The sequence below is a fragment of the Microtus pennsylvanicus genome, chromosome 11 (assembly GCF_037038515.1).
Source record: "Microtus pennsylvanicus isolate mMicPen1 chromosome 11, mMicPen1.hap1, whole genome shotgun sequence".
In the NCBI taxonomy this organism is placed as follows: Eukaryota; Metazoa; Chordata; class Mammalia; order Rodentia; family Cricetidae; genus Microtus; species Microtus pennsylvanicus.
The window spans coordinates 52164289-52176878 of NC_134589.1; the positions used below are offsets into that span (position 1 = coordinate 52164289).

Sequence of the window (12590 nt, forward strand, 5' to 3'; positions counted from 1 at the left end):
CTTCTATTCGGTTCCATTGGTCCTCCTGTCTGTTCTTATGCCAATAAAATCTATATTTAAATATATATTTATAAACGTAGTGGAAGGGGAAGCAAGGATTCTAATGGGAGGAGAAAGGAGGTAATGGATGAAAAAAGACTGCATTTTTTCTCACAGAATTTAAATTCAACAGCATATGGATATGTACAGGACATGAAAACATAAGAGGGCTACTTTGAGAAGAGGAGAAATGAAGAAGGAGGTGGGCTGGTTTATTATGAGCATGGTACAATGATATATGTATTTGGTATGCTCATTAAAACAAAAGAAAAACTCCTAAACAGGCTTGAGAACTTCCAACCCAATGCTCCTATTCCTCACCCCAACCATTTTCATCTGTATCCTTTGTAATAACATCCTTAACAATATACTGTAAACGTATCTGCTAACTCTGGGGCCATCCTAGCAAATTAACTGGATCCAAGGCGAGGCTGTGGAAACCTGACTGAGAACTGGTTGGTCAGAAACAATTGACTTTGGCGCCTGAAGTGAGAAACAGGCAAGTTGTGGGGACCGAGCCCTCTCTAGGCAGATCATGTAAGAACAATGGCGTTAAAGGACTCCCCGTCAGTGTTAGCTGTACTTTGTCTTTGTGTATGCACGCAGGTGTGTGTTTGAGATTCATGTACTTTCAGTATGAAGTGGGTATGGGGCCCAGAGTCAACGCTAAAAGTCTTCCCCAATCAATTTCCACTTGCTTTTTTTTTTTTTATTTTGGTTTTTCAAGATAGGATTTCTCTGCAGCTTTGGAACCTGTCCTGGAACTTGCTCTGTAGACCAGGTTGGCCGCAAACTCACAGAGATCCACCTGCCTCTGCCTTCCGAGTGCTGGGATTAAAGGTGTGCGCCACCACCATCTGGCCTGTATGTTACAGAATCTGCTGTATCTCAGGCTGGCTTGAAACTTGGAGCCTCTTGCCTCAGGTCCTAGGACTACAGATATGCATTTTAACGTTTTATTTATTGATTTAGAAACAGGGCCTCTGCAGCCCGACAGTAAAATGTCAAGGCTGGCCTTGAACTCCTAAGATTCTTGCTCTCAGCCCCCAGTACTGTGGTCACAGGTGTGCCAGCACCTCGATTTAGAGGGTTTGTTTTGTCTTAGATTATTTATTTTATGTATATGAAGGTTTTGCCTGCAAGTATCCATGTGCATTGCACGCACGCCTGGTGCGCTTCCAAGGTCAGGAGAGGGTGTTGGGTCACTTGGGACAGGAGTTATAGTTATTCGTGACCCATCATTCAGATGCTGAAAAGCAAACCTTGGTCTTCTGCAAGAGCAACAAGCACTCTTAACTGCTGAACCTCTCTCTAACCTCTTGTTTTTTGTTTATTAAGACAGAATTGCATCTGTAGCTCAGGCTCACCTAGAACTTGCTGTGGAAGCCAGGCTGGCCTCCAACTCAGAGCAATGCTCCTGCCTCATCTTCCTGAGTTCTGGGATTACAAATGTGAGCCACTAGGTCTGGCTTGAGGTTGGTAGTATTTCCACGTTGAGCAAAGGTCAGAGAGTTGGAACTTACCTCTAGTTCCTTCAAAGTTCTTGTCTCTACGCCAAACAAAGGTTCCACCTTTAGAACAGAGTAGTGCTCTCAAACAAAAACAAAAACAAACAAACAAACAAAAAAAAAAGGCCGGGTGATAGTGGCGCACGCCTTTAATCCCAGCACTTGGGAGGCGGAGGTAGGCGGATCTCTGTGAGTTCGAAACCAGCCTGGTCTACAAGAGCTAGTTCCAGGACAGGCTCCAAAGCCACAGAGAAACCCTGTCTCGAACTCAAGAACAATCGCAGTGGTTTTTTTTTTTGTTTGTTTGTTTTTTTTTTTTTTTTTTTTTTGGTTTTTCGAGACAGGGTTTCTCTGTGGTTTTGGAGCCTGTCCTGGAACTAGCTCTTGTAGACCAGGCTGGTCTCGAACTCACAGAGATCCGCCTGCCTCTGCCTCCCGAGTGCTGGGGTTAAAGGCGTGCGCCACCACCGCCCGGCTCGCAGTGGGTTTTTGATCCTACTGCACGTACTGGCTTTGGGGGAGCCTAGGCAGTTTGGATGCTCACCTTAGGAGACCTGGATAGAGGTGGGCGGTCCTTGGGCTTCCCACAGGTCAGGGAACCCTGATTGCTCTTCGAACAGATGAAGGAGGGGGACTTGATCGGGGGAGGGGGAGGGAAATGGGAGGCGGTTGCGGGGAGGAGGCAGAAATCCTTAATAAATAAATAAATTAAAAAAATAAAAATAAAAAAATTAGAAAAAAAAGGAAAAAACAAAACAAAACAGAGTAGTGCTCTCTTAACAGGTGTGGCTAATAGATCTTTCCTACCTCAAACAAAAGTCTAAGGATCCAACTAAGTTCCAGTTCTCTTAAGGAGATAATGCTGGATTCCACCCAGGGAGTGGTTTGCCTACAGAATGTTTTGGTCCAGCGGTTAAGAGCACTGACTGCTATTCTAGAGGTCCTGAGTTCAATTCCCAGCAACCACATGGTGGCTCACAACCCCCTATAATGAGATCTGGTGCCCTCTTCTGGCCTATAGAATGTTTTGGTCTAGGGTATAAGTGTGACTTGTTTTGTTCTAGGGACTTCACATTTAACTACTTTAACTACGACTGTAGCCGCGACCTTCAATTGGTCTGTTCATTTCCTTGTATCATGTCTTTTGTCTTACTCCTACTTTTTGGGGCCAGGGGTATATAAAGCAGTTGGAAATTAAACATGGGTGAATTTTCAGTACTCACTGGAATTCCCTCCTGATACTATCCTATATGTTTCTCCGTTTTATTTTCTTTCGTGTCTTCATATTTTTTAATAATATTTTCTAGGGGGCTGGAGAGATGGCTCAGTGGTTAAGAGCATTGCCTGCTCTTCCAAAGGTCCTGAGTTCAATTCCCAGCAACCACATGGTGGCTCACAACCATCTGTAAAGAGGTCTGGCGCCCTCTTCTGGCCTTCAGGCATACAGATAGAATATGTATACATAATAAATAAATAAATATTTAAAAAATAATAATATTTTCTAAATCCCCATGCCTCCACCATGGCAAGAGGCAAGAGGTATTTTTGTTGAAGTTGGTCCCTGACAATTTCTGTTGCTTAATTTTAACTTATGCATTTAACTTTATGTGTATTTTGCCTGAACATATTTTGCCCAGGTAGATGAGGAATAAATATTGGATCCCCAGGAACTGGGGCTATATATGGTTGTAAACCACCATGTGGTTCCTGAGAACCAAAACCTGATCCTTCAGAAGAGCATAAACTGCTTTTAACTGCTGAGCCATTTCCTAGTCCCTTTAGATTGCTTTCTGTTGTTATTGCCATTCTTGTGTTATTTGGGGACTGGAAATCAAACCTACATCATCCCAAAAGCCAGGCTCTACCTAGCCCCAGCTAGATTTTTTTTTTTAAACCCAGGGCCTTGCACATTTTAAGCAAGTACTCCAGCCCTGAGCTGCAGCTACAGCCCATTTGAAAAGCTTGTTTTTGTTGTTTGTTTTTGTTTTTGTGACACAGGGTTTCTCATGTGAAGCCCTGGCTGTCCTGGAACTTGCTCTGAAGATCAGGCTGGCCTCCAATTCAGTGATCTATAGTCGGATTTTCTTTGGATTGCCAGCTCCCAAATAATGACATGGAGGCTTATAAATTTGGAAGCTTGGCCTTAGCTTATTCCCAACTAGCTCTTGAGATTTAAATTAACTCATTTATATTAGTCTACCTTCTGCCATGTGGCTCTTTACTCTTGGGCAATATTAAATTAAGATGTATTACATTTGTTTATGCTGTAGAACATTTAATGATGCAAAGATGTGTTGCATTTAATTCTGTGAAGTTGGGGCTGGAGAGATGGCTCAGAGAGATGGCTCAGTGGTTAAGAGCATTGCCTGCTCTTTCAAAGGTCCTGAGTTCAATTCCCAGCAACCACATGGTGGCTCACAACCATTTGTAAAGAGATCTGGCGCCCTCTTCTGGCCTTCAGGCATACAGACAGAATATTGTATACATAATAAATAAAGAAATATTTAATTCTGTGAAGTTGTGTTACCTTGCATGTCTAAAGTATCTGATTGGTCTAATAAAGAGCTTAATGGACAATAGCAAGGCAGAAGAAAGAACAGGTGAGGCTGGCAGGCAGAGAGGATAAACAGGAGGAGAAATTTGGGGAGAGCAAGGTCTAGGAGTAAGAGAAGAAGGGGGACTCCAGGGGCCAGCCACCCAGTTACACAGCAAGCCCCAGAATAAAAAGTAAAAAAAGGTATATAGGATAAAGATAAAAGCCCAGAGGTAGACAGAATAATTTAAGAAAAGCTGTTAAGAAACAAGCCAAGCTAATAAGGCAAGGCATTTATAAGTAAGAATGAGCCTCTCTGTGATTTATTTGGGAGCTGGGTGGTGGGCCCCCGAAAAAGCCAAAAGAGTACAAAACAAAAACCAACAACACTTTATCTCTTCTCAGTACTATATGTCTCTCTCTCTCTCTCTCTCTCTCTCTCTCTCTCTCTCTCACACACACACACACACACATACACACACACACACCTGCTACCCCAAGTTTAGCTGGCAAATCTCTACTGCCTCAGATTCTTCCCATAGTTCCTTTCTCTGCTCGGAAGTCCCACCTATCCTCTCCTGCCTACCTATTGGCCATTTAGCTCTTTATTAAACCAATCAATAGGTGCCTTAGGCATATGGGACAAAAAAGACGTCTTCACACAGTATGATCAAATCTCCCACAGCAGGGATCTGCCTGGGATTAAGGCCCTGTGCCACCACATCTTTTTCTTTCTTTGTTTCTGAAACAGGGTAACCTTGAAATCTTTTTGAGAAAGACTCTTCCCAAATCTTTTTTTTAACTGATTTTTATTGAGCTCTACATTTTTCTCTGCTCCCTTCCCTACCTTTCCTCTCCCCTTCAACCCTCCTCCAAAGTCCCCATGTTCACAATTTACTCAGGAGATTTTATCTTTTTCTACTTCCCATGTAGATTAGATCTATGTGAGTCTCTCTTAGTGTCCTCATTGTTGTCTAAGTTCTCTGGGATTGTGGTTTGTAGGCTGGCTTTCTTTGCTTTATGTTTAAAACCACTTATGAGTGAGTACATGTGATAATTGTCTTTCTGTGTCTGGGTTACCTCACTCAAAATAATGTTTTCTAGCTCCATCCATATTCTTGCAAAAGTCAAGATGTCGTTACTTTTTCTGTTGTGTAGTACTCCATTGTGTAAATGTACCACATTTTTCTTATCCATTCTTCGATCGAGGGGCACTTAAGTTGTTTCCAGGTTCTGGCTATGACAAACAAAACTGCTATGAACAGAGTTGAGCACATGTCCTTGTGGCACAATTGAGCATCCTTTGGATATATACCCAAAAGTGGTATTACTGGGTCTTGAGGAAGGTTGTTCTCTAATTTTCTGAGAAATTGCCACACTGACATCCAAAGGGGCTGTACCAGCTTGCACTCCCACCAGCAATGCAGAAGTGTTCCCTTTTCCCCACAACCTCTCCAGCATAAGTTGTCATCAGTGTTTTTGATTTTGGCCATTCTTACAGGTGTAAGATGGAATCTCAGGGTTGTTTTGGTTTGCATTTCTCTGATGACTAATGATGTTGACTATTTCCTTAAGTGTCTTCCAGCCATTTTAGCTTGCTCTGTTGAGAGTTCTCTGTTTAGGTCTGTACTCTATTTTTTATTGGATTATTTGTTCTTTTGATGACCAATTTCTTGTGTTTCTTCCCAAATCTTAACTAATTATCAAATCTTTTGCCTCAGCCCTCTAGGTATCTGGGATTACAAACCCGCATTACCAGGCTCCATTCCAGATGAGTATTTATTTATTTATAACCTTATTTATTGCATGTATGGGTGTTTTGCTTGTGTGCACGTCTGTGCACCATGCATATGCAGTGCTCATGCACTCCTAGAGTGAGCTATGGCGTCCTTGTGCCTCCACACACAAGGAATGAATGTAAGAAAATAAAAAAGGAAGGAATGATGGAGATGTGGCCTAGTTGGTAGGTACAATGCTTTCCTCACACACACGAGCCCTGTATTCCAACCCCAAGATCACTTCCATAATACAGGCATGGTGCATTTGCCCGCTATCTCAGCACTCTAGAAGTACAGACAGAGGGCCGGAAATTCAGGGTCATTCTTAGCTACTCAGGGAATTGGACGTCAGCCTGGGCTAGAGATTATCTCAAAACAACAAAACAAAAAAATGACTGGGGCGATAATAAACACTTTCAGTCCCAGCACTCTCAAGGCAGAGGCAGTGATTCTCTGAGTTCCAGGCCAATCTGATGGTCTGCACAGCGAGTTCTAGACCAGCCAGAGCTACATAGTGTAGACCCTACCTAAAAAGAACAAAGGTTTCCAGGCAGTGGTAGTGCACATCTTTAATCCCAGCAGAGGCTTGAAGCCAACCTCGTCCACAGAGTGAGTTCCAGGACAGCTAAGACTACACAGAAAAACCCTGTCTGGAAGAAACAAAAACAAACAAAGAACATGAAAGAAGGAGAGAAAAATAGCCTGCTTTCTTTCTTGTTCCCAGAGATTTAAACATTTCCTTTAGTTTTATTTAATTTTACTTTAGTTTAGGCAATGTCAAACTAATAATGAAAATTTTTTTTCAATTTTATTTTATTTTTTTTTAAATATTTATTTATTATGTATACAATATTCTGTCTGTGTGTGTGCCTGCAGGCCAGAAGAAGGCACCAGACCTCATTACAGATGGTTGTGAGCCACCATGTGGTTGCTGGGAATTGAACTCAGGACCTTTGGAAGAGCAGGCAATGCTCTTAACCGCTGAGCCATCTCTCCAGCCCCCAATTTTATTTTTTTATGAGACAGGTCTCACTTTTCCAGGTGGGTCCTGAACTCTGGGATCAAGGGATTTTCCTACTTCAGCCTCCCCAGTACCATGCCATCATGCCTCTTAGCTGAGGCTGATTAGTTAAGGTGAAGCAATTGTATCTTCCCAGTGTCCCTTGATTTGCTGACAGCAACAGGCAGTCTGTAGTCGGTGGCACATCAGTCCCAAAAGACTGACTGACGGGTTAAACTCTCCCAGTCTCACAACCAAATTTACATTTCAGGTCTCTGAGAACAGAGTCTCTCCCAACAAAGAGCCAATTATCCAAGATACCCTTGCATTCAGGGGCAAAGGAGAAAAAAAAATATCAAAGGCCTGAGTCTTCCCTACAAAGTCTCAAGTACAGTTCCTGCAACCCCCTTGACACTTACACAAATAAGTCTACAGATAAAAACCTCAGCCAACTAAAAGTAGGTATAACTGTTTGTCATGTTTGAGATGTCCCTGAACCATTCCTAACTACGCTCAGGAGGCTACACACTTCTCTCAGGGGTGCCACCATTGTGTACAGGTGAACAACCCCACATGCATGCTTTGTTGTTACATACTTTTTGAGTCTGGGATCTTCCTTCAGCAGCATTTCCTCAGACCCTACTAGACCTTTGGGTTCCAAAGATGATTGACAAGATTGATATGTCATTCCTATAGACTCTTGTTCTTTTAAATTTTACTTTGATTTTATGTGCACTGGTGTTTAACCTACATGTTTGCCTGTGTGAGGATACCACATCCCGTGGAACTAGACTTACAGACAACTGTGAGTTGCCATGTGGGTGCTGGGAATTGAACCTGGGTCCTGTGAAGACCGCCTGGGGCTATTAACCACTGAGACATGTCTCCAGTCCCTTGTTCTCTTTTTAGAATCACAGGCTGGAGCTAAGACCTGGGGCATCCAGTACTCCTGGCTCCCTGCTGTCCCAGCCCCCATCAAAGGAATATTACCCAGCCTGAAAACAGAAGAAGAGTTTCAAAGTGGCTGCACCGTCCTTTCATCAATCCCTCTCCCCAACACCACACCAGGGCAAATGAAGTATTTTATTCTTTATTCTTAACAAGACTCCTCCATTGTCTCCACTCTTTCTGCACCTCAGGAGGCCTTGGATTAGTGTCTGTCTAGGTCAGGGACTGTGAAAACTTCATAGAGCACTCCCAAATAAGAGGCAGTAGAGAGAACACCCCAGGGGATGACATCATCATCCTGCCAACTCCTTCACTGCCCCTTGTTCAAATCGGAAGCAAAGCCGGCCTTCTGCTTCAGTCAGATCTTGAGCACCCAGAGACTTGTACAAGTCAATGGCCTTCTTGTTCCAGTCCAGAACTGCCAGGCGGAACTGGGAGCACCCCTTGTGTAGGGCTTCCTGTAGGAGAAGACACTACTTACTGCCCCGGTTCACAAAAGAAGAATTACTGGGTGGTGGCGATGGTGGCACACACTTTTATTTATTTTTTTTATATTTATTTATTTATTATGTATACAATATTCTGTCTGTGTGTATGTCTGCAGGCCAGAAGAGGGCACCAGACCTCATTACAGATGGTTGTGAGCCACCATGTGGTTGTCGGGAATTGAACTCAGGACCTTTGGAAGAGCAGGCTCTTAAACACTGAGCCATCTCTCCAGCCCCATGGCACACACTTTTAATCGCAGCACTTGGGAGGCAAAAGCAAGAGGATCTCTCAGTTTGAAGCCATCTTGGTGTATAGAGCAAGTTCTAGAACAGCCAGGACTACACAAAAAAACCCATCTTGAAATACCAAAAGAAGAACCTTTCTTATCTCCTCATTCAACCTCGGCCCCTATACATTCTTGGTGGGTTGGTTTGTTTGGCCAATTGGTTATTTCTTGGGGGGAGAGGGAGGGGGAGGGGAGGGGGAGGGAACTAGATTGTAACCCCTACCCCTTTGCTTACCTCAGCCACCTTTTTGATTATTTTGGTACCAATCCCTTGACCTGTAGTGGAAAAAAGCAGGGGGCGGGGGGAGGCTATTATTTGAGTTGAAGGAGTATCAAAAGAAACCACAGGCTGATACAGGGGACATGGAAGGGGATGGGCTTAAGGACTGCTCAGTGGGTCTATGGGTACTTTGTATCACCCTTAGCCTCTGCTAGTAGTACCCCGATATTTTGGCATCACATAGATGTCTTCCAGATAAACGTTTCTTCCGGTCCATGTGCTGTAGATGAAGTAGTACAGCCCGAAGCCCACCACACTGGGCCCTGAAAAGGAGAGAGAAGGGTAAGACCTCTGCGAGGGAAAACTCTGAGGATGCCTGGAGGGTCCCTTACCTTGGAGCTCCCCAGGTGCTGGAACAATCTCTGCCACCAAACAGTGAAAGAAAGGGTTCTCTCCAAAGCCATCTGCTCTCAGGGCTGTAGAGGTTGGGGGTGCGACAAAGGGGCAGAAAGGAGAGCGGGAATCAATGCCCAGCCCTGTAGATACCACCCAAGAGTTCGTCCTTTGCTTCCACCCCAGCCTCAGCACCCAGGTGCAAACCCCACCTTCTTCACTGATCTTCACCTGATGGGAAAGTTTCTCATACTCGGCCAGTTCCTACAACCGGAGAACCAAGACAGCATTAAGGTAGGAAGGAGGCCCTGCCGCTCTGAGAGCAGCGTCCAAAGGCACAGGTCCCGTTTCTAACTCTCCCCCTCCGACCACGCTGCTCCCAGCCCCAGGGCACTCCGTTTTCTAGCCTGCAGTCTTCACCCGTATCATCCTCAGAATGTCTCCACAATCTGTCTCCTTGGCCTCTCGGATCCGCGTGGAAGCCATCCAGATCCTCTCTGTCAAAAATCAAAGAGTAAAGACAAAATCCACTTCTGTTCTGCAGGATCACAAAAAGGGCTTGCAGCTCAGGTCTCAAAAATCTGGGAGTGATGGGCAGAAGAAATGCTAGAAGCTCCCAGGCAGGGTTCAGACAGCAGCTAGCTGGTCTCAGCCCGGAGCTTTCGGTCCGCCTGGAGCTCTCTTCTGCCTCCCGCCCTCCAACCAATCAGCTTCTGCTCAGACCATTTCTCCACCTCCACCCCATCCCGGCCCCGCCTCACCTCTCTGTGACAGGGCTAGGGGCAAGGGTTAAAGTTTGTTGTTTCAGCAGGGGTCGCACACACCCACACTTAAAAGCTCTCTTCTGCGCTGCTTTAATTAAAGCATGCGCCAGTAGCTGTTTCAGTTTTTACTCTTAGTCGTCTAGTCACTTGGGTATCCCAGACCCTGCGTGAGGGAAGACCCTCAGCTGTATTCTGTATCAGTTGTCTTTGATAGTGCAGGCCTTGTGCTCTGACTCTTAACAGCTCTCCCTGTCTCCCTTCCTCCCTTCTTCCCTCCCTCCCTCTTTCCCTCTCTCCCTCCCTCCCTCCCTCCCTCCCTCTCTCTCCTTCTTTGGTTCTGGACATTAAACCCAGTACCTCTGGACGTACTTGCTTCCTGTTACTATTGGGTGGCTCATAGAGTTTTTAAGTTTTCGACATTAGGTCCTATAATAAATCCCTGTAATTAAGAGTAGTAGCAGAATCGGGTGGTGGTGGGGCATGCCTTTAATCCCAGTAGGCAGATCTCTGTGAGATGGAGGCCAGCCTGGTCTACAGAGCAAGTTCCAGGACAGCCAGAGCTGTTTATACAGAGAAACCTTGTCTCGAATAACCAAAATAAAATAAAAGAGCAATAGCAGTTTCCTTAATCTTTATTATTCTTTATTTCTGATAAGGTCTTCAGGGAGTGGGAGTTTTTCCTGGGTATGCAGCCCAGGCTGGTGTCACATTCACCGTATAGCCAAGAATGACCTAGAACTCCTGATTTTCCAGCCTCTACCTCCCCGGTGATGGCGTTACATATGTTACTTATACCTGATTTAGCCTCAAACCCTTGGTGCTTTGGGCTCCACATCCCTTGTTCTTCGGTAGTAGCTGGAACTACAATCTTGTGTCACAACATCCACCTTTTTTGTTTTATTTTGAGACAGAGTGTCACTCGTACACTCAGACCGGCCTGAGACTTATGTAGTGCAGGCTCACCTCAAACCCAAAGCTCAAACTCTTGTCTCAACCTCCCAAGTGTCTGCGTTCTAGGCATGAATCACCACATCCAGCTTAGCCTTGAGCTTCTTCTTTTTCTTTTTTTATAATTCAAGATCCTCCTTTTTAATTAAACAAAATTAATTTATGTTCCCTGGACCTGGAGTTGCAGACAGTGTGAGCAGCCATGTGGATGCTGGGAATTGAACCTCTGGCCTCTGGAAAGACAGCCAGTGCTCTTTTCAACTGAGCCATCTCTCCAGCTCCAAACTCTTTCCTTTTGACTCGGTGAGTGTGCTACATGTGCACTTGTGCAGGCACAGGAGCATGTGAGCGTGCACAGCAGGAAGCCAGTGTTTTTTCTTCTTCAGTGAGTCTGGAGCTCACCTAATCTGCTAGACCGACTGGCCAGTGAGCTCCAGGGGTCCACCTCTTTGCAACCCATCACATCTCCCCCAGCACTGGGGTCCCAGGTGTGTACCTCCTTGTCCAGGTTTATGTTAGTGGTGGTGGGCAATCCATACTCATGTCTTCAAGGCTGATCAGCAAGAACTTCACCTCCATTTTGTTTGTTTGTGTGGTTGGTTTTCGAGACAGGGTTTCCCTGTGTAGCTTTGGAACTTGTCCTGGATCTCGTTCTGTAGACCATGCTGGCCTCGAATTCACAGCGATCCGCCTGCCTTTGCTGCCCCAGTGCTGGGATTAAAGGTGTGCGCCACCAGCACCTGGTGCATTACACCGGTTGAATCATTTCCTCTGCCCAGTGTTAAACTCCGAATCTCAGCCGGAGTTGATATTTTTTCTCTCACTGCATCTGGTTTTTTGTTTGTGTTCATGTGTATAGGTATTGAGTGTTTTGCCTGTATGTATATATGTACACCATGTCTGTTTCTGGAGCCCTCAGAAGTTAGAGAATTGCAGTTATAGATGGCTATGAACTGCCCTGTGGGTGCTGGGAATCAAGCCTAAGTCCTCTGCAAGAGCAGCCCGTGCTCTTAACTGCTGAGTCATCTCTCTAACTGCCTTTTAAAATTTTATTTTATTTATTTATTTCATATTTTATGCATTGGTGTTTTTCTTGCATGTATGTCTGTGTGAGGTGTTGGATCCCTGGAAGTGAAGTTACAGACAGCTATGAGCTGCCGTAGTGTGCTGAGGAGTCAGTGTGGAGTCTGGAAGAACAGCCAGTGCTCTTACCCATTGAGCCATCTTTCTAGCCCCATGTCCATTTTTATTTTTTTCCTGGACTGGAGAAGTGGCTCAGCAGTTAAGAGAGAGCAATGACTGCTCTTCCAGAGGACCTGAGATGGATGGTGGGTTCTTTTTTTAAAAAAAAAAAAAATTATTTATTATGTATACGATATTCTGTCTGTGTGTACAACTGCGAGCCAGAAGAGGGCACCAGACCTCATTACAGATGGTTGTGAGCCACAATGTGGTTGCTGGAAACTGAACTCAGGACCTTCGGAAGGGCAGGCAGTGCTTTTAACTGCTGAGCCATCTCTCCAGCCCTGGTGGTGGTGGGTTCTTTCTTTCTTTCTTTCTTTCTTTCTTTCTTTCTTTCTTTCTTTCTTTCTTTTTTTCTTTCTTTGACAAAGTCTCGCCGGGTGGTGGTGGCACACGCCTTTAATCCCAGCACTTGGGAGGCAGAGGCAGGCGGATCTCTGTG

At 44.9% G+C, this 12590-nt stretch overlaps 1 protein-coding gene across 1 annotated transcript; it reads right to left on the reverse strand.

Moving 5' to 3' along the window:
- Positions 1–7933: 7933 nt before the first annotated feature.
- Positions 7934–9867, reverse strand: Sat2 (spermidine/spermine N1-acetyltransferase family member 2). Its single transcript, XM_075942403.1, has 6 exons — positions 9615–9867; positions 9407–9458; positions 9194–9277; positions 9023–9124; positions 8817–8857; positions 7934–8264 (listed from the first exon to the last, which is right to left on the reverse strand). Exons 1-6 carry the CDS (start codon positions 9678–9680, stop codon positions 8100–8102), a joined length of 510 nt encoding a protein of 169 aa, XP_075798518.1. The 5' UTR covers positions 9681–9867; the 3' UTR covers positions 7934–8099.
- Between the last annotated feature and the right edge of the window lie 2723 nt (positions 9868–12590).